This window comes from Antennarius striatus, chromosome 12 (assembly GCF_040054535.1).
Source record: "Antennarius striatus isolate MH-2024 chromosome 12, ASM4005453v1, whole genome shotgun sequence".
NCBI classification, from domain to species: domain Eukaryota; kingdom Metazoa; phylum Chordata; class Actinopteri; order Lophiiformes; family Antennariidae; genus Antennarius; species Antennarius striatus.
Window position 1 is genome coordinate 19,213,034 of NC_090787.1, and position 22,592 is coordinate 19,235,625.

General features: G+C 42.7%; 1 protein-coding gene across 2 annotated transcripts in view; it reads left to right on the forward strand.

Moving 5' to 3' along the window:
* plcl1 (phospholipase C like 1) overlaps positions 1-18,879 on the forward strand; it is a 109,128-nt gene extending 90,249 nt beyond the window's left edge. For both annotated transcript variants that reach the window (XM_068329178.1, XM_068329179.1), the window contains 4 exons: positions 380-583; positions 5,011-5,086; positions 7,986-8,095; positions 11,960-18,879. In XM_068329178.1, coding sequence (XP_068185279.1) covers positions 380-583; positions 5,011-5,086; positions 7,986-8,095; positions 11,960-12,166 — 597 coding nt within the window. In that variant the 3' untranslated portion in view covers positions 12,167-18,879. The remainder of the gene's footprint in view (positions 1-379; positions 584-5,010; positions 5,087-7,985; positions 8,096-11,959) is intronic.
* The last annotated feature ends 3,713 nt before the right edge of the window (positions 18,880-22,592 follow it).

Below are 22,592 nucleotides of genomic sequence, written 5' to 3' on the forward strand. Positions count from 1 at the left end.
AGCCACACTGTTGCTGCATAATGGTTGGTATAGTTAGAGGTCCGCCACATGGTCAATTGTTTTTCCACTTCTGTGTCTTTATGTGGACACACACACTTTTCCATGCGTTGTTCTTGTGTGACCCCCAAATTTTGTTGCAGAACATTTACACATGACCCATTTGGCTCTCTGACACAGTTGAGAAACACTCTTCCTCATTTAGGTGATACTCCATTTTTCTCGCCAAATGCAGTGGAGCAAAGGCTGATTGATGTCACTGGATTAACAGCAGCAATGATTGGATTATTGAATTAAATTACAGGAGAGACAGCAGATGATGGAAAAAGAGAGGGATATGTGTGGATCACTATCAACACTATCTTCTGTTAAACGTTCACAGAGCACTGTTTCCAGTTTCAAAGAGCTGTGTGGGCTCCCCACAGTGGCCAAACTCAAACAGTGCATCCAGAGCCTGGCCACAAGACTACAGAGTCCTGAGGGCACCATGGGGGCCACCATGGTGTTGAAGGAGGGCTACCCTTGTTTGGAGGCAGTGGCCAACCTCTCTGAGCCAACACGCAAACTGCTTGCTGCCTACGGCACTGTAAGTAACTAACAACACAGCTAACTGATGACACGCTGCTGGAAGTCCTTCCCAGTTAGGTAATCCATATGCAATGTATTTGTTTCAACTGCTGCCATTGAGCCCACTGCAGCACAGTACATCCGTACACTCTTAATGGCTTATTATAAATAAAGTAATCCCTCGCAATGTTCCCTGTAATTTTTCATGTGTCTGGGCAAATACACAAGCTTCCTGAGCACACTGAGGACACTGAGCAACATCAGATATGCACAATGTGGCCTCACACCATTATCACACTTGTTCAAAGCCTTGGGTCGTAGCAAATTACATGGGTTATTAAAAGAATCAAATTACAGCAGCAATTTTCATTTGTTTACTTTTAATATAAGTGATTTGGCCCACTTGAAATTAAAAAGACAAAACTCTTGTTCTTCATCATGAGATGTGTAGTGTGTTATATGTGAGTGTCCTGCTTTGGCCATGTAAGAGTGCTACTTCTGCCAGTGGGGTCCAGTTGTGGCCTGGCTTAGGGTCCTGTTTTGGAAGAAATTATATTGATACACCTTTCAGACATGACATTTTGTTCACATTAAAACATTCACATTTTGCACAATGATGTATGCTGTTGGATTATTTTGTGTGAGTGACAATAAGTGACAAAAAGGAGTAGAGCTGACTCCTCTTCAGAAGTGATGGTTTTTGTACCATTTGAGAGACGTTATAAAAGCCTCAGTCCTGAATGCTACATTGGTGGAGCCACTTACAGTATTAATGGATGTATTTATGCAAGTTTGACTAAATAGGACATCACTGAAGGCCTAAGTGTAAAATGTACATCCCGCCACTGGGTTCTACTGTATTAAAGCTTGAGATTCTACTGTATTATTAACTGAGGTTCTACTATTGAGGTTCTACCTTGCGTTCTAGTGTATTATCTGAGGCTGTATGGTATTAAAACCTGAGGTACTACTGTATTAATACCTGAGGTTCTACTATATTAATACCTGAGGTTCTACTCTATTAAAGCCTGAGGTACTACTATATTATTATCAGAGGTTCTACTCTATTATTATCTGAAGTTCTACTATATTATTATAATATAAGGTCCTACTGTATTATCTGTGGTTCTACTGTATTATTATCTGAGCTTCTACTGTATTATTATCTGAGCTTCTACTGTAATATTACCCGAGCTTCTACTGTGTTATTACCAGAGATTCTATATTATCTGAGGTTTTACTGTATTAAAACCCGAGGTTCAACTGCAGGGGTATTAAATTAAGTCACGGAGGTCCAGTCATTAAAATTTCCTCTTAGTAAAAGATCCAAACCCAATTCCAGTTTCAAATTCAAATTCAAATGTGCTTTAAGTGCTTTCAATTACCCTAAGGGGCAATTGAAAGCACATAAAGCAGGATAGGTGTAAAAGTGTACAGTGTAAACAAAAATAAATAAATAAATAAATAATTAAATAACAACATAAATATAAATACAATGTTTATAGTAAGTAATAACATAAGTAGTAGTTTGTGTCTTACAGTCTGCCCCTATGTCAACATTTTCATTAATTATCAAATTTCAATGCAAGATATATTTAACTGAGGGCACAGATAGCTCTTTTACCATAAATAAAAGTAGACCCAGCGTTTATGTTAGATTGAAGAACACACAAACCTCAGAATTAAAAATGAAGTGCAAATAGAGTTGAATAACCCTTTTTTCTCGTAAAATAAAGAAATCCCTTCCTAAAGAATTGAAGGCCTGTACTTCAAGTTAACAAAGATTAGCATCTTCAGAAAACATAAATAAAAGTGGCTCTTTTATGGAAAAAATGCAAACAGAAGTTTATTCATGAGAGAACGGGGCATGTGACTGGCCTGCCAGTAATTTAAATCTTGATCGGAATGGACTCGGTGCCATTCTCCTGTGGACAAGTAGGTGTTCATTGGTGAGCCAAGAATGGTACTTGTTTTTGATATTGTTCATGGTGTAAAAAGCTGACTCACAGCTGGAAGTCGATCCAAATAGTCAAGATGTGCACAGGGCACACCTTGACTGTTTGGCACAGCCCCCCTTTCTTTGCCCGATATGTCTCCATCTGTGATGAGAGAGACCACCCACTTCAGATCTACTGTATTTCCCTCTTTGTCAGCATCTCTTTTATTGCTGCATGTATGTCATCTCCTGTTGTGTGTGACAGTGGTGTTACACCCAGCAAAGAGTTCCTTATCTTTGTGAAGGAACCTGACACACACAAAAGCTGGACATTACCAGCAACATCTGTAGAATCATCAATGGCTAAAGATATGCATGGTGCTCTCTGGATAGCTCTCTGAATTTTCATCAAATAATGTCTCAACAACAGCATTTAAGCATTCCTACACAACTGTCCCATCACTAAAGGATTTTTTATGTTGCCTCAAAATCCACAATGCCTTTAGTGAACGTTTGTTTGCATTCTGCTTGGTTATTTTACCCTCAGTTCGGACTTCTGGGGCTAATTTTGCTCAAAAGCTTTGTGCATTGTTTCGTATTGGCACAATTTTTAATTAATGCTACGTGTTCAGACCATATAAGGTAAAATGGTATAGAACTGCCTGATGGAAGAATACACATAAATTTCTCAATCCACTCATTGCTAACCAGCGATTTTCCTCATTAACCTCTTTTCTTTTGTAACAAGCTATGCTGTCCTCAATGTCTCCCTTTCTCTGTGCTCTGCTGTAACGGGAAGCTCACTGTGGTTGCGGCACTTCCAGGTGCATGGAACGCACAGGTAAACAAGCAATCTGATTGGCTGAACTGAGTGTCGCTATTACCGTATCAACTGGAGTAGCAGCGCCCGCCGTCTATAGCTGCGACCGTCAGTAAATGTGCGCCCAGAAAATCTATTCTTGTGAATTTATCGTCACGGTTCACTGGTCCGGACAGAACCATCACTTGGTCGGGATCCAGACAGCGGTTGCCATTTGGTGATGCCTGTTCTACTGTATTAATACTGAGGTGCTGCTGTATTATTATCCACATTAATTCCTGAGGTTCTACTCTTTTACAGCCTGAGGTACAGCCACAATGCTCCACCTCAGCAGCCAGCTCCTCAGATGTCTTTAGAGAGGTAGACCAGCAGTGGACAATGTGCTGCTGCCCTCTATTGGTTGCAACTAATGGATGTGTTTGTGGTTGCTTTGGTGTTCTATGCAGACCAATGCTGGGGTTCTATTCCACCACTGCCAGTGTAGAGTGATAACAGTTCCTCCAGCTGCTCCATGGCCTTTAAAATGTTTCTCCGCTTAATCTATGCCACTGTAGCATCAAGTTACACAACTTGATTTTTTTTTTTAACAGAGAAGTCATGAAATCAGTTCCCGCTGGTTAATAATGCCAAAATTGAGTTTGGCCCAACTCTCAGCGAATTGTAAAATACGAATGAGAATAAATGTGATCCTACTAATGGGGATTATTGTTGTGAAGTCCTGATGAAGCTCTGTGACATAGAGCAGCTCTGTGTTTCAGGAACTGGACGATGGCTGCCTATTGCACTGGGTGACATATTTCTTTACACTGATTATGTCCCACATTGACCACCATCAGGTGTCAGTTACGAGGTCCATATTGATCACTGTAGCCAGGCAGGTGGATGTGAGGGCATATGAAGCTAGAGCGGTTGTTTTAGATACATTCAATGACATCAACGTCACATTAAGCTCTGAATTTATGTTCTTTAACCCTAGAGAACCCACACCCATTTATCCTTACAGGAAAATTATGTGGGTTATACCACAGAGCAAGTGGACCATATAGAACACATTTCTGACTCTTTTTTTTTTCAGAACAATAAGTTTTATTGTTATAGGTTTTATTATTATTTTATTATTATTTTATTACTATTTTGGAGAGATCACAGAGCGGGACTGGAACCTGGAATCGCCATGTTGTGCGGCGACAGCGCTACTCACTTTGCCACCGTACCGCCCTATGTTAAAACAGAGCAACAAAAAAAATTTTTTTTCAGTGCAACTGTAATGTTTGTAACGTGAATCAGTGATAAATTTAGTTATTTAACAGTATATATATACTGTATATGTATATATACATATATATATAATACTCCATTATATGGAGTTACATTAAGTTACATTTTTTAGTTACATCTGGCCCTTTGAGGACAGCCATTATTCTGATGTGGCCCCAGGTGAAAATTAGTTTGACAACCCTGTCCTACAATGTCAAAAAAAACCAGAAAAAAGTGTGAATCCCATTTTATTATCTGGATCGTCTTTTATATTTCACGGTTCCTCTCCACCAGCACTCCTACGTTCAGCGTCATGCAACTCCATCAGGTAGTTCTGTAACTGTCAGTAACCCTTGCTTTAGGCTCTGGTGGCTGGTGGCTGTGGTTTGCAACACAAAGAGTTCTGACACAAACTGTCTTCCTGTCTATTCAGATGATTACTGCCCAGAAGCAGCTGATCGAGAGTGCCGATGCTGTTCAGGAGAGAATTGCTCAGGTGCAAAGAGAAGGTAAGGCTGCATTGCACAGATCAACTGCTGGATGAGTCAACACAAGCTGATAAAGACCAGAACATGGTTTGAGTGTTCTTTAGTAAGATAAGTCTCTAAGTTAGCGTGTGTACATCAACAGTGGTTTTTAATAATACTGTCCTTTAAGGTGGTTCTGGCTGTGGTTCTGAGCATAGGGTGTGATTAACCCAGAGTGTTGCACTCAGGGTGTGATCTGTCAAAAAAATAGAGTGGGGGTGGGGGTGGGTGGAATAATCAGTTTAGCAGGTCTAATTCATTTTTAGGTTAGTGGTAGCCTAATGGTAGGACCTATGAGCCTAAATTCAATCCAGTTAAACATTGATATTTAATATAAATTTAAAAAGACATGCTGGATAAGGGTCAATCAAGCTAACTTGGCTTGGCTTGGATTTAGCCTAATGCTGGTGGTCTGTAGAACGTAACATAAGACCCCATAAATTCAGATTTCATGTGTCACAGGTAAACTGTCCACAGAATGCCAGGACCCAGAAGCAAAGATGAAAAACTAAACACAGGTTTATTTAACAACAAATTTCAACAGAAAATTACCATTCAGGTTCAAAATACAAAAAGTCCTCAAAGTATCAACTGAGTATCCACCACATGAGGCCAAGTAACTAGTAAGCATAGCCTCCACACAGGGGAATACTCACAAAAAATCCAACTGAAATGACCAAACATTAACATTAATCAAGAGACTTGAGACAATAGGATATGCCATAACTAATGATGTCTGCTTTGACACAGCGGTATATTTTTAGGGTTTTTTTTTCTGAACCACTGTTTCAAAGCCTGCTTCAAACATGGAAAAACCACGTGACTGGTAACGTTTGAACCACTCAAATGGTTCAGTCACATTTGTAACACTCAAGAGCTTCGCTCACCAGGTGAACCAATTTAGTGTTTCAGATCAGTGGGTGGGTATTTCAAAAAACACTGACCAGTCCCACACATATGAAAATGGATGAAAACAGAGTGGTGCACTGCCTGTCGTGTCAACTCCTTCTGGATTGATTAGCTTGGACATTTGGATCAATGACAGTTAGCTTTCTAATTGCTTTGCAATGGAACCAACAACATCCCATCAATGATTAGGTGTTACCGAGACAAACCTGAGAATGAAGCCGGTGGTGCTGCTGCGATGACGTCTCAGAATTCTGACTTTTATCTCACAACATTGACCTTGTTTTTATCCAGTGGCCTAATCTCCCTATGTAATTAACGCACACAAAAACATATCTATATATTTATATTACATGTAATCTCTTATTGTTGTATTGAACCATGCAAGGATTAATAATTATAAATCAACTTTCTATAATATATGGCTACAACATAGCAATCAAGGATTAGGATGTAAAATTAAATTATATTTGGTTTTATTCAGATATTATATGCAATACAGGGACGGTTAAAGCACTGTTCTCTGGGATTATTGACCGTTGTGTGGCTGCAGCTAGTGATGTCTGCTTTGTTCTGGTGCTCCGATACACGCCCCAAACTCGGTGGGTGTTCCCATATGAAACACTGCTCCGGAACCTGCTTCAAATGTGGAAAAATCATGTGACTGATGACGTTTGGCACACCAAATGTGCCAAAACACGAAGTGCCCCATTCACCAGGTGACACACTGGTGCTCCATTCACCAGGTGAAACAGTTTAGTGGTCCGGATCAAACGCTGGCGATCCCAGATGTGTTAAAATGGATGAAACAGCATGGTGCGCTGCGCAATCATGTCAATATCCCTCGGAATGGTCACATTAGCTGACAAACAGTTTGCGTTGTAATTACTTTACAATGGATCCAACCAGAAAGAGATCACAAGTATGGGAACATTGAGACCTGGTGCCACCGAACAAAGTAGATTTTAATGTCTAAAAACTTATTTTCATGCTCTGTTGCTCACAGAGTAGAAAATAATAAACCCCACACATGTTAATTTTAATTTGCAGGTGACGTGTTATGCCTTGTTCCCAGCACCTAACATACAGTAACAACACGTCATCAATGATGCGGCGTTACCGATCCAGACATGAGAATGAAGTCGGTGGTGCTGCTGTGAATCCTGACTTCTATTTCACAACAAAGACCTTTGTTTTTCCCAGTGACACCAATCATCCTATGTAACTCACACACACGAACACATATGTATATATTTACATTAAATTTACATGCATGAACATGTTATCTATATCTCTTACTGCTTTATTGAACCTTGCAAGGACCAATGATCATAAAACAATTTACTATAATATATGGATACAATATAGCAAGCAAGGATTAACTAACTAACTAAGTGAACAGTTTGCTACCGATGTCAGACTTCCTGTGGTATTTTGGTCTTTTCTGTTCTGTTGGCGTCATCTGCAGCGTATCTTTTCTCTACATCTCTGTAAACTTCTGAGTGGGAAACAAACCCACAGTGTATTTATGTTCATGGACACCTTCACCAAAATGGAAACTGAAGACAATTCAGGTCAGGTTGAAAGTTAGAGCAGTAATGTAGACTAAAGACTACCTGTCAGAAAACTCTGTCACAACCTGCTGTCAGTTCACATTTATTCATTATTTACGGGGTTGCCCCCCCTCCCAACAAATGACATCCTGTTTCTACTTCATCCAGAGTAAGACCTGTGGACAATTAAAGCCTGACAAAACTCCTGACCTTTACCTGCCAGTCTAAATGGCGTGAAATGTCACTGGATGTGTGTGTGTGTGTGTGTGTGTGTGTGTGTGTGTGTGTGTTGTGTGTGCGCGTGTGTGCGTGTGTGTCAAAGGTGTTTTCCCACACTTGAAGGTTATTTGTCATTAATTGGACTGATGACTGCTCTCTGCATCAGACTGATGCAGAACACTTTCTGGGTTGGTGTTTTTCAGGCATGGACTTCCATGAAGAACTTCCTCGCCTGGGGGAGAAGGAGGGACTGAAGGGAAGGAAACTAAGTAAAGCGGTGGAGAGTTTCACCTGGAACATCACTGTGCTCAAGGTCCTGCACACAACAGCATAAGAGTGCTCACATTGACAGGGCCAATGACAGCCAGCTATTTGTTAATCATTCTGTTTACACACGTTACCTTCTCTTTTATATTGTAGAGGAGAGCTCATCTTCTCATTTCTTTTACTTGCTGTTTGTCTACGTTGTTCAGAGGGTCATCTAAAAGCTGTTGTTATGACAGCACTTAGTAGCAGGAACAAACTGAGACAAATCACATCTGGTTTCATCTGGGAATGCGACGCCTTCCCAAGACGAATGACATCTACACATTTGTAAAACGACTGAACTGCTGTAGTTTAGGTCAAGAAAATATTGATGTGAACACCCACCATGTGTATTATGACAGTTTAATTTTAATATGGATGGATACAACATCAGCTGAGACCGTATCTTGTTCTGTCTCACATGTTGAAGGATGGATACAACAGTTACTTTTAATTGTATAAATGTAGTTTGACTTAGACCACAACAAACAAGGGGGAATTACATACAGTGACTTTCTATCTGAGTTTGCCAACTTTTTAACTACCTTAATTCCTAAAACTGATAAGGTCATTATTGTTGGTGATTTCGATATTCACGTGGACAACATCAATGATAGCCTCAGTAGCGCATTTATGTCGTTACTAGACTCCATAGGCTTTAGTCAGTGTGCAGAGGAATCTAGGAATCATTAGTCCTGACTCATGGGATGGAAATTGAAGAGCTACTCGTCTTTCCACATAATCCTCTTGTCTCTGACCACTGCCTGATAACTTTTGATATTTGGCTATTGTGTAATTCCTCTCCTGCCAAAAATGTTTAAATTCAAGTGAGAAATCCCAACTATGCTTAATTTAATCCCACACCTGAAATACACAGCGGGTTACTTCCCTGACTGTGTTAATGCTAGTCTATCTTGAATTGATGAGTTTGTTAACAATTCAACAGACTCTCTGCAAAAAAACTTAGAATTAATTGTTCCACTAAAAAAGACAGGGATACGAGCTCCTTGGTTTAATTCCTATACCCACCAATTAGAGCAGCATTCCAGAAAACTTGAGAGGAAATGGCACTTTACTAAACTAGGAGAACACCACTCTGTGTGGCAAGATAGTTTGCATAAATTCTGGAAGGCACTTTGTTCCGCTAGAGCATCCTATTATTTGTCATTAATAGAGGACAACAAAAACAATCACAGATTTTTGTTCAGTACTGGAGAAAGACTGACAAAGAACCACAGTGTATATGAAGCGAGTATTCCATGAAGTCTCTGCAGCAATGATTTTATGAGTTTCTTCAATAATAAGATCCTGCTCATCAGAGACAAAATTAATGTCGTCCTGACCTCCACCAACTCCAGTCCTTCTTTAGATCCCTTAGATCCAGAAAACTCACATTTTCTCCAATACATTGTCCAGGTCTTTTCTCCAATAAAGATCAGTCAGCTGGTTAAAACAGTCCCCTCAGCTAAACCATCCTCCCTCTAGACCCAATTCCATCAAAGCTCATAAAAGAAGCCTTACCTTTACTAAGCAGCAACTTCCTTAATATAACTTCTCATTATCAACAGGACATGATCCACGGTCCTTTAAAGTAGCTGTAATCAAGCCACTTCTCAAAAAACCGAACCTTGACCCAGCTGTTCTACATAATTATGTCCAGAGGAGAGATAGTGACAATATTGGTAGAAGGATGCTGAGTTTTGAACTGCCAGACGGGAGGCCTAGAGGAAGACCAAAGAGGAGGTTTATGGATGTAGTGAAAGAGGACATGAAGGTAGTTGGTGCAAGAGAAGAGGATGCAGAAGATAGGGTTAGAAGGAAGCAATTTATTCGCTGTGGCGACCCCTGAAGGGTAAAGCCAAAAGGAAAAGAAGAATAAGATCAAATCTCTCATTCCTATCTAAGATCGTGGGGAAAATAGTCACTAATCAGTTGTATGATTTCCTTAAATCCAACAGTTAATTTGGGAATTTCCAGTCAGGTTTTAGGGAACATCATAGTACGGAAACAACACTTGTCAAAGTTAGCAATAACCTAGATAGATAGATAATTTATTAATCCTGAAGGAAATTTAGTATATCATCTGCTCAGGATAAATACCTAAATACACATAACAGTACCATGATACAACAAAAAAAACAATACAATGACAATCAACTCACTTAGCGTAAAAAGCCTAAAAAGGTTTAAAAAAGCATAAGAAAAAGTGGATAAACAGGACTATAGACTGAGGGCCCACATGGTGAGCAAGGCAACAAATGACAAAAGAGAACCCCCAAGGAACCCCACAAAGTATCCCCACACTGTCTATCAACCCTTAGCTGACCTCGATGACACTGCAGCCTAACCCCCCTCTTTCTGAAAGTGTAGTTGTACCCCATAATAGTACGAGGCACAAACGAGGTCCGCAGTCTCTCTGTGAAGAAGCTCATTGACAACAGCGGTGGTGGTATTCCCCAGGATCGATCTAAACTTGGACGTGGTCCTCTCTATAGAACAGTCTCGACAGAGTTCAAATCCTGGCCAATCACAGAACCAGCCCTCCGGATCAGCCTGTCTATGCGCTTGGTGTCCCTTTTCCAGGCACCAACACCCCAGCACACTGCGTAGGACAGCACACTGGACACAATGGACTGGTAGAATAGTCTAAGCTGCTCAGAGCTGATGTTGAAGGATGCCAGCCTCCTCAGGAAGTACATCCTACTATGATCTTTCTCGCACACACAGTCAAAGTTGTATGACCAGTCCAGTTTGCTGTCAGGCTGCAGACCAAGGTACTCAGCAACCTCTATCTCCTTGCCCTTGATGACCACTGGCCATGGGTTTGGAGATGTTGGTTTTGGAGATGTTCAGCTGGAATTCATTCTGCTGACACCATCACACGAAGTCCGTCACCACCCTGCTGGACCCCCCCCTCGTCACCCTCCCTGATACATGCCACAATTGCAGTGTCATCCAATAACTTCTGCAAGTGGCATGTATCTGAGTTATGCTGGTAGTCCGTCATGTAGAGGTTGAAGAGAAGGGGGAAGAGCACGGTTCCCTGTGGACCCCCTGTGCTGCTGGTCACCACTGATGACAAACAATTTCCCATAAGGACATACTGGGGTCTGTCTGGCTGGATGGTGTTAAAGGTGCTCAAGAAGTTGAAGAAGAGCACCCTGACTGCACAGCCCTGGACATCCAGGTAGGAGAGTGAACGGTGGAGGAGGTACAGGAGGGTGTCATCAACCCCAACCTGAGGCCGGTAGACAAACTGGAGAGGGTCCATTGCACCTTGCACCTGGGTATGCATGTGCTCCAGGACCAGTCGTTCTCGGGTCGTCATCATGTGCGGGGTGAGAGCGACTGTGGAAGGGAGAGGTGGAAACAGGTGAAGTGGACAGAGAAGGGGAGGAAGGGGCATGTAGGTGGTGGTCAACAGGGCCGGAGGACCACTGGGGATAGGAGTATGGAGTGTTAAGAGAGCTGAACCGATTAAAAAAGTTGTTGAGTTCATCAACTCGTTCTACGTTCCCCTCCACTGTACTGCACCCCTCGATGTAGCCAGTGATGCTCCTCTTGCCGTGCCAGACCTCACGCACCTGGTTCTCCAGTTTCCTCCTGTAGTTCTCTTTAGCTTCCCTCAGGCAAAGTCTCACTGCCCGCTGGGCCTTCATCATCTCTTCCCCACTCCCACTCCTGAACGCCCGCTTCTTCCTGTTCAGGGCAGCCTTGATGTCCTTGGTCACCCATTTGGGGTAACGCTTGACTTGTCCTAACAGGGGCCACTGTGTCCACAGAGAAGTTCATATAGTCTATTAAACACTGAGCAACCTCCTTGACATCCTCTCCATGTGATTGACAGACTGTGGTTTTCCATGTTCTGCAGGGTCAGACTGATCTGCTGCGAGGAGCGAAGATTGATTCCTTGGATGCCCTAAGGCAGCTGGCGCTGGCCTGTGAAGCCTGTGGACTCATCTCCTCCTCACCATCCTCCACTTCCTCTTCATCCAACTTTTCCACAGCCGAGCTTCACTACAGCTCCCACCCCCTGTCTGGGCGCCGCAGCAGCACACAAGGCAACGGCCGTATCTGATGCCTCCCATGGGGTCCAGCGAGCACCACAGATGAAGAGGGAGAAAATAATAGAGGTCAATGAGATGAAGAACGACAAGCAGAATGGTGTGGGTGTGTGAAACACTACAGGAGACAAGATGGTCTTTTACTTTATGTTTTATGATTCTAGCCTAGACCTGTGCAGTTTATCTGTTGAAGCCTTACAGTGAGTTCAACTGAATGCAGGAAAGTTTTCATGATTGCTTCCACTCTGTGGTGTACAAGCAAAGGAAGACTCGTCACGTTTCCTCAATGTGTGTGTGTGTGTGCACGCGCGTGCGTGTGTTCGTCAGTGTGAGTGAGTGTGTGTGTGTCTGTCAGTGTGTGTGTATGTGCTTAAAGCATTGCACACTTTAATACAGGGTGTGAACAACTAAATTTACTAGTCTAGATTCTTATTTATTTATTTTTTAAGACTTACAGTGTTCAGACCTTCAGATTTAACCAGTTGAGGAGCTTAATGGATCTTAGTGAATCTAAAGCAGTGGTCCCCAACCCCCTGGCTGCAGACTGGCACTGGTCCCAACCCTGGGCAGTGGGCTGATATCTGTCCCCAACCCCCAGGCCGTGGACCGCATTGCACCAGACGTGAGGCAGGGTACACTCCTGGTGCGATGCCAGTGCACTGCATAGCCACATGAAGGAAAGACAAATACTCACAAACTCACACCAATGGACAATTTGACACCAAGAACCCGAAAGAAGCCACACAGACATGGGAAGAAAATACAAACTCTGCACAGATAGGGACATGAACCAGGAACTGCCTTGCGCTACCCACTGTGCCACAATGCTGCCCAGAACTTCCATTATTTCTGTTTTCTTTCTGATATGATTCTGAACAATGTTTTCATTTAAATGATTGAATTCTCTCCTCCACATCTGTCCATGAGTCACTCTTGACTCTTGTCAAGAAGCTTGCCTCGGTCATATAACTACCTTCTTAAATGGGCTGCTCCACAATACATTACCTCTAAAGTCCCAAAACAAATGTTGGTGTGACATTATGAGGACACTGCTAATACAATTGATACATTGAGCCCATCTCAGCTGAGAAAAGGCTAGAGTTGTTTACCTAGGACATGTTGATAGGTCAACACCTGACTGACACCTAGAGACTGAACGTAAAGTCAGTTCATCCATTTGACCCATTCAGACAGGGGGAATGGATGCAACAGAGAAAGATTGGTCAGGATTGGTTCCAGACCCCTCAGCTGTTAGGCACCAGCTGCTCCTCCACCCTGAGCCACCCTGCAGGCAGTCATTAAGTATTTAAATTTCCCAACACTCAGGACAGGATCTAATATTAATGCACACCCAAAAGGTCTTATACATTGTCCAGGTTCATAGAGACACAGGGTGGATCAAGTTGTGTATGGGTCTAAAGAGGATCTAAAAGAACATCATTGATCATCATTGATTTTGCAGCGTTTTCCTCAGTCCGTGGTTCTGCTGCTTTAAGGTAGCAGTGAAGTGCCTGACAGCAAATCATTGAGAGACGTCTCCTGTAGAAAAATGGGTACGAATCTGTCTACTAGCCCTCTGTTCAGATGGAGCTCTCAAACATATTCATTGGTTCATGTGGAACAAATGTGATTTACTGTAAATAAATGACAGCTCTTCAAACCTTTTTTCAATACTGGATCAGCTGCATCCATTCCTGGCTGTATTTGGTCCTCAACTTAGATGAACATCAAATATCCAAAGCTCTTGAAAATTACATGTAACATGTAGAAGTAGAAGTTAACAGTTAACAGCTATTAGTGAGGGTGCATAGTCACAGTCACATTGATCATCTCTGGAGTATCTCAGTCCTTAAATCTCTTTTCTCTCTCTGTTGATCTTCACCCTGATATCACATGAACTGATTAGTCAACAGTAACCTGTCAAAGCTCCAGGCTTTTGATGCAGTCTGAGGATTCCTGTATTTAACACACCTAAGGTACAGTACAGAGTGTTCTCATGGTACATGTTCATTTGTGTGTGTGTGTGTGTGTGTGTGTGTGTGTGTGTGTGTGTGTGTGTGTGTGTGTGTGGGTGTGTGTGTGTGTGTGTGTGTGTGTGTGTTTGTGTGTGCGCGCAGCAGCAGCACTGGTTTTGTCCTGCTCTGAAGGGGCCAGGTGAAACATTGAAGTACAGAAGATAAAGAATGCTCTCAGTGGTGATGATGGGACTCCATGGTGACACTGTGTCGTAGGACTTGTGTGATCCACACATGTCCTACTAGAAGCCTCCAGTAGGACCTATGTGGATCACACACGTACCCTCCTCACTGTACCAGATTTCACAGACGTCACTAAGCCCTCGTATGCTAATGGTATCCATTAGCAGGAGCCACTTAACATGAGTCAATCTGCTGAGTAGTTCTTTTGGGAACTTTTAGAAGGACCTGATTGATGATGTTCCATCGCTGGGGCAGCCAGGCAGGTCCTGGTGATGGCCGTTGGAACATGAATAGCACTGACCACACCTTACAGATGTTGGAAGCTGAGGTAGCAACTACCACCAGATCTAAAGAAGCCTCTTGGATAAGAGGCTGAAACATCTTCAAGGAACGTTTTAAAGTCCAGTGGATTTGATTTAATGCCTTTGGATCATCAGCGATCCAGCAGCAGAGGTGATGGATGTGTTTCTACCGTCTGTGCCATTTGTGTACTGTACGAGATACAGCAGTTTAGCTCTTCTAGGTCTACAAGTTCTAATGTTCCATGTTCTACTTTAAGATCCCACATGTAACGGTTTGGAGAGAAGCAGCATTCTTTTCGAATATTTGAGAAAAGCTGTTTGATGCACTAGTAGTGCCACAAATAGAGACTGTTCACATAATGCAGCCTTTAAATATCAGGGAGACGCTGCATCAAGACTTCATAAATAATGACCACCACCTCTTCCCTCAATGTGTGTGCGTTAAGTTGGGAACTATTACAAGTTATCACTGACTCACAAAGTTCATAAAGAAGAGCAGTGTCATGTCCCCAATCCATACAACCGTCATATTTTTAGGATTCCTTGTCTTTTATTATTTACAGTATTTAAATATATATGAACCCTCTCCATACTGATATTAAACCACCTTATATCTGTATTACCTTTCCCCACACTCTTATAGACTGTTCAAAGCACTTTTATATTAAAGAAAGATTGCAGGCGGAACCGCGAGTCAGTATGCAGTGCACACACGGATGCTGTCAGCCAATAGCATGCACATACGGCATTGCATGACTTCCTACTAAAAATCTGCAATGTAGTGAAGCCATGCATTAGGGAAGTCGAGTAAGCAAGGGATTACTGTAAAATAAGCACCAGAAGCACTTAAGGAATACTTCATAACTTTATTATTGACACCAGTAATGGTTCATCAGTGTTAAAGCAAGACCAGCTTGTAACAGAATTGCCACATCCTTACTTGGAATCTTTTATTTTGTTCCTAAATATTGCAAATAAATTTCAATGCGTATGTCCAGGGCGGCATTGTGGTGCCATGGGTAGCGTTATTGCTTTACACCAAGAAGGTTCTGAGTTCAAATCCTGTTATATGTTTTCCCAGTGTCTATATGGGTTCTCTCCGGTTCCCCAGCTTCCTTCCAACACCAAAAGCATTCAGCAGAGGTGATCAGGTCACATCAATTGTCTGTAGGTGTGAGTGTGTTTGTTTTTCTTTCATGTGAACCTGTGATGAGCTGGCGTCTCCTCTGGGGTGTACCCTGCCTTTTGCCCATAGCTAGCTGGGATAGGCTCCGGCAGACCCATGGCCTGCAAGGCAGATAAGTGGCAAGGAAATGGATGGATGTTTTATGTCTAACACTTACATTTTCTTCTGATTGAATAATTACAATAGAATGAAGTTCAAGATTCTAATCAAATTCTTTTCTACATAAATGATGCCTAAACAGACTTGATGGAACACTTATATGGAACACTTTATTGATTGCAGAGCACGTATGGATGTCATCCATCCATACGTGCTCTATCATCAGATATCCTGAAGCACCAGGACATAATTTATAACTCAGACCAGTTATCACACTGCTCCAGTGAGATATCAGATACTATTAAATATGTGTAGCTCTAACTACCATTTAGATCAGGTGGCGAGAACTTCATTGATATACCCTTCTTATGACAATGGCATAAATGTACTGTCACTCCATTTCTATTGTTCCCAAAGAAGTCAAAAGATGATCTGATCAGGCTGACATCACTAGAAAAAAACAACCAACCATGTTTCTGAGCCACTCAGGAGTCAGTGGTACTTCTGATCTAATCTTCCTCGCATTTTCGGATTTAGAAATAACAGATTATTCAAAACACAAACCCTGAGAGAATGGTTGAACAGGAGACATACTGAATGTTCCTTCTCTCTGCTGAGGAGGATGGGTGGTGGCTCTGCCCAGTCGGCGGCATCTCACAGGGTGAACACAGAGATGAGGCTGCTAACCTTACCTAACCTAACCTGACCAAGGCTAACCTAACCGAAGCGGACCGAACGTAACCTAACTGTACTGAACCGAATCCAACCGAACCAAACCTAACTTAACCTCACCTCACTTTACCGGACCAAACCTAACCTCACCTCATTGGACCATACCAAACCTAACCTAACAGAACCGGACCTAGCCTAGCCTAGCCTAACCTAACCAAACCTAGACTAGCTGAACCTAACCTAACCTAACCTAACCTAACCTAGTGTTCTGAAATTCTTGTGCAAGACTACTGTATTTGGTGTGCTGTTTTTTTGCCTTTTATTCATCTTCATCATTCTACCACACCTGTCCATCCTCCTCCTCTTGTTCTATGAGGCAGCAGAGCTGAGTCCTAGATGTAGGAGACAACAGAGCTGAGTCCTAGTTGCAAGAGGCAACATAGTTTAGTCCTAGCTGTAGGAGGCAACACAGCTGAGTTCTAGCTGCAGGATGCAATAGAGCTGAGGAGAAGGTCGCCTGTGTTGTTGTGTGATTGTGTTGTGTGGCTGTGTGGTTGTGTGGCTCACCTGCAGAGCCTCCTAATTGGCTGTGAGCAGCCGACAGAGTGATAGCGCCTGTTGCGTTGCTCTATAAATAACACCAGACTCCCCGGGGCCCTGTGTGTGAAAGCTGATGTGTCACACCATGGTACTCTTATTCTGGGCACAACAAACCATATTCACCCTTCCATCCACTGAAGCAGGTTAAGGAGCTGTGTAGACATCTCCACTGCCCTTGTGTGTCTATGGAAGCCACAGCTTTCCTTCCACCACAGCAGGCCTAGCCTGTCACAGACCTCTGAGCATTAATGATGCATCAGCTGTAGTAAAACAAACCACAGGATTATCTTTCCAGTTTACATGCCTGCAGACAGAGAGAATACAACTGGGTCGAAGAGGTGACACTTAGCAGGACATCGTTACCACACCCACTATAGCTGGGTCACGGAAGAACTGGTGAACATGAGAAATGGAGGGTCAGGCTTCAGTAACTAAATCTTCTGTAATTAAGTGTGGCCTCATTCTCAGTCAGTCATCAGGTACATGGTGCTTTAATGAAGGGGAGACAGCCGGTACAAGGCCCGAGTCTCTCATGAGCAGCTGAGTGGGCCCAGAGGACAGACATGTGCTTCATGATTTAACCTACTTTATACTGAACATTGTTTTATCATAGCTTTATACACTGAATGTACTTCTGAGTGAATCCACATCAGTGTACTTAATGCTGAGTGTCTGAATGATGTGTATGGTTAGCTCAGGAACACTTTAAATGCTTCTCTTTCAGCCTGTCCTGCTTACACTGATACACCTCTAATGCTCTGAGACAATCATATGACTCTGGAGGGAGTGTGTGGTTCACTGCTGGTTGAAACACACTAACACACTGAAACATTGGCAGTTAAGCATGATGCACATCATGCCAAGTGTAGCTCATGCTGCCTGTTGTTGGTCCTTCATGGAGAAACATCCAGATCTCCTCTGAATGTGGTCTGACTGACTGGATGTCAAATACGTACTTAGACCTGTCACCCGATCAGATCACTCAGGTGGGTTAACAACAGGCCGACCAGTCTCTCTCCACCGCGCTACACAGCACACCCTGAGCCACTCTGTTGTGGTTCATGATGGTGTTGGCTACTCAGCGTTGACCTCTGACCTCTATGGAGGTGAATGAGGCTTAGGTAAACTCTCTTTATGTGATGAGTCCTGTTTAGATTTTAGAAGATGTTGCTTAGAGGATGCCTAGCTGCAGCGTGCTGCGTTGGAGGACGCTGTGTCGCTGGTACCCAAGTGTAGAGTCTGGACTGGCTGTCGGTGCTCCTCAGTGTGTGATACCACCAATGTTTGGACACCATCTGTCAAATATTGCTAAACATTAGAACTTGGAACGTTGTCTGTGCTGTCATAGTAACATGGACAAACTGGTGAGGACATTTGGAGATGTGTGTGTTCTATAGTACATCTGCAGTGTTTGCGTCGCCTGTGTGCACCACTGACCTTTAATCGTGTGCTGTTTGCTGTTCTTACTTACTGTATGTTTTTGTAAAATAGAAAAAAGACAAAATAATAAAATTATTTATTTAAGTGTGTTTTAAAAACCATAAATAAAAATAATTCATTGAATGGACCTTGCTTTTATTTTGAAAAACAGCTGTTTTCTATTTGACACGTAATCATATGTAACATTAGTTATGATGGGATTTATTCTAGACTAAATAAATATCTTTTCCTTACCGTTGATTCAGTCTTGTGCTGTGTTTGTATGATTATTTGTCCTGTTGTACTGTTATTGCTCACTCACATCACAATACCTACTAACTGATGCTAACTTGTTTGATAAGTTATCTTCAAAAGCCATGTTACTAGCATTTATTCTGATTCACAGGAACACACCAATTTCAGCAATTAATTGGTTTGGATCAATTTAACCTGAATATGATGTATTAGAAAAGAGAATTTATTTACTCAAACTTGTATATTATATCCATCCATCCATCCATCTTCATCAACTCATCTGCAGTCGGGTTGTTGGGGCAGCAGCTTTACCAGGGAACCCCAAACTTCCCTTTCCCTGGCCACATCAACCAGCTCTGACTGGGGGATCCCAAGGCTTTCCCAAGCCAGTGTCAAGCTTTGATACACCTGGTCCTGGGTCTGCCCTGCGGTCTCCTCCCAGATGCCAAAACACCTCAGCTGATTCCTTTCCACGCAAAGGGAGCAGTGGCTCTACCCTAAGTTTCTTGCGACTAACAGTGTTTCTCACCCTATCTCTAAGGGAGACACTAGCTATCCACCTGAGGAAACCCATTTTGGCCGCTTGTTCCCGCTATCTTGTTCTTTCGGTCATGACTCATCCCTCTTGACCATAGATGAATGTAGGAACAAAGGAACAAACTTTAAATGGAGAACTTTGCCTCTCTGCTTACTTAGCTCTCTCTTTGTTCCAACTATGGTAAAGCGACTGCAATACCGCTCCTGCTGCCCCAATTCTTTGTCCAATCTCACGCTCTATCCCAAGGTACTCAAACTCCTTCACTTGGGGAATGGCCTAATTCCCCACTTGGAGAAGGCAATCCGCTGGTAACCTGCTAAGAACCATGGCCTTACATTTGCAGGGGCTGATCCTCATCCTTAACGCTTCACACTTGGCTACGTGGGAGTTGAAGGCCTCGAGGATGTTCTCCAGACGTTACCAGGTCACCTGAGTGGCCAAAAGGTCAGGTAATGTCAGATATAGGATCACAAGATTGATCATTAACCTCCGACCCAGGGTGCTCTAGTACCAGGTACACTTATGAGCATCCTTGTGTTTGAACATGGTGTTAGTTATGGATAATCCATGTCAGGGTCTGCACCCGTCCCCATCGGTCTGCCCTACGGGGGACTTTTCCCCACCCACACACAGGGGTGGGAAAAAGCCATGATGCTTCTACGGGCTAAGCCCAGCCGGGCCCTGTGGTAGACCTGGCCACCAGGCCTTCCGTCCAGGCCTGGCTCTAGAAGTGGACTCCAGGCCTCCTCCGGGCAGGGTCACTATTTTCTCTCCTCTGTTTATCATAGGGTCTTCTGAATGACTCTTTGTCTGGCCCTTCACCTGAGACGTGTTTACTTCAGTCATTGATCAATAAATTCTTTCATCTTGAGAAGAATCACAGCCTCTCAGCGAATGTTCCCTCTAATTTTTCATGTGTCTGGGCATACACACAAGCTTCCTGAGCACACTGAGGACCACTGTGAGCAACATCAGATGTGGAAGCTGTGGCCACACACCAGTATCACACTTGTACAAAACCTTGCGTCATAGCAAGTTACATGGCTAATTAAAAGAATCAAATTAAAACAGCAATTTTCATTAATTTACTTTTAATATAAGTGATTTGGTCCGCTTGAAATGAAAAGACAAAAATCTTGTTCTTCATAAGATATGTAGTATGTTATATGTGAGGGTCCTGCTTTGGCCATGGGAAGACTGCTGCTTTGGCCGAGGTGAGATCCAGTTGTAGCCTGGCTTCAGGTCCTGTTCTAGAAGAAATGATACAGACTTAAGATTTTGTTCACATTAAAACATTTACATTTTGCACAATCTGTGCTGTTGCTTGTGATACAGTGTAAATTCTTGTAAGTATTTGTCTGTAAAAATATCTAATTACTCCTTTGTTTATTAGCATTTCTACTACCCATAAATTATCTAGTGGTAACAGCATTTAATGATTAATATCCATAAATAAAAAATGTTAACTGTCACTAGAATATGCACAAATCTGACTTAATTTTTTAGTTTTTCATTTATTTTAATATTTAATTTAGTATAATTTAGTAATCCCTGAAGGGAAATTAAGAGCACACTCTAGTTTGAACAAACTCACGTATATACAGTGCCTTGCGAAAGTATTGGCCCCCTAGAAATTTTTGACATTTTGCCACATTTCAGGCTTCAAACTTAAAGTTTAATAAACTGAAAATATTTTTAAGAATCAACAACATGTGAGACACAATCGTGAAGTGGAACCAATTGTATTCATCATTTTATATTGTCTTTGCAAATAAAAAACTGAAAAGTAGGACGTGCAAAAATATTGGCCCTCTATTTTCTTAGCTCAGCCAACCGATTCCAGAAGTTCTCTGATGACTTCTGAATGATCCAACGTTGACCTAAATGACTAACAATGACAATCAGAGTACACTTGTGTGTCATTTGGTCTCAGTTAAAATGCACCTGCTCTGTGATGGTCTCAGAGGTCTTTGAAAGGAACACTGGAGAACAACCTGCATCATGAAAACCAAAGAACACACCAGGCAGGTCCGTGATAAAGTTGTGGAAAAGTTCAAAGCAGGAATGGGATACAAGAAGATTTCACAATATTCAAACGTCTCCCAGAGCACTGTGCGAGCAATAATAACAAAATGGAGAGAGCATAAAACCACTGCAAACTTATTAAGAGCTGGCCGTCCCTCTAAGCTTTCAGCCAAAACAAGGAGGAAACTAAGCAGAGAAGCAACCAAGAGGCCCATGATCACGCTGGATGACCTGCAGACATACACAGCTGATGTCACAATCCGCTCCTGGTTTTCCCCTCATCCGCCCAGCTCTACCTGCCTTCCACTCCCACCTCATCAGTGCAACTACCTTCACCTGTGTTTCCTCACCTGATTATCACCTGCCTGTTCAGTACATATACCCTCCCATTCCTCTCAGTCTCTGCCAGATTGTCTTTGTGTCATGCATAGCTCTCTCGCGTTGATCTCCGGACTGCTTCCTCGGTTACGACCCTGCCTGTCTTCGACCCGTCTTCCTCGTCTCTGCCCCGGTAAACTGACCAGCCTTCTGTCCTTGACTACTCTGCCTGCTCGTTCCCTGTCTGATACCTGTCACCTGGGATTCCTGTTTACGAAGACTGTTTTTCTGGAATATTGCTGCCATTCTGTGCGAACCTCAGAATAAACTGTTGGACTATTCCTGATCTGGTCTCAGTCTGTGCTGTACGTGGGTCCTACCTCTGACTCGTTACAGCTGAGGTGGGACAATCTGTCCATAAGACAACTATTAGTCGTACTCTGCATAAATCTGGCCTTTATGGAAGAGTGGCAAGAAGAAAGCCATTTTTGAATGAAAACCATAAAAAGGCCCGTTTGGAGTTTGCAAGAACCCACATGGGAGACACAAATGACATGTGGAACAAGGTGCTCTGGTCAGATGAGACCAAAATTGAACTTTTTGGGCTGAATGCGAAACATTACATTTGGCGTAAGAGTAACACTGCACATCACCCTGAAAACACCATCCCCACCGTCAAACATGGGGGTGGCAGCATCATGCTGTGGGGTTGCTTTTCTTCAGCTGGGACTGGGAAGATCGTTAGAGTTGATGGGAAGATTGATGGAGCCAAATTTAGGGCGATTCTGGCAGAAAATCTGTTGGAGTCTGCAAAAGATGAGAGGACGG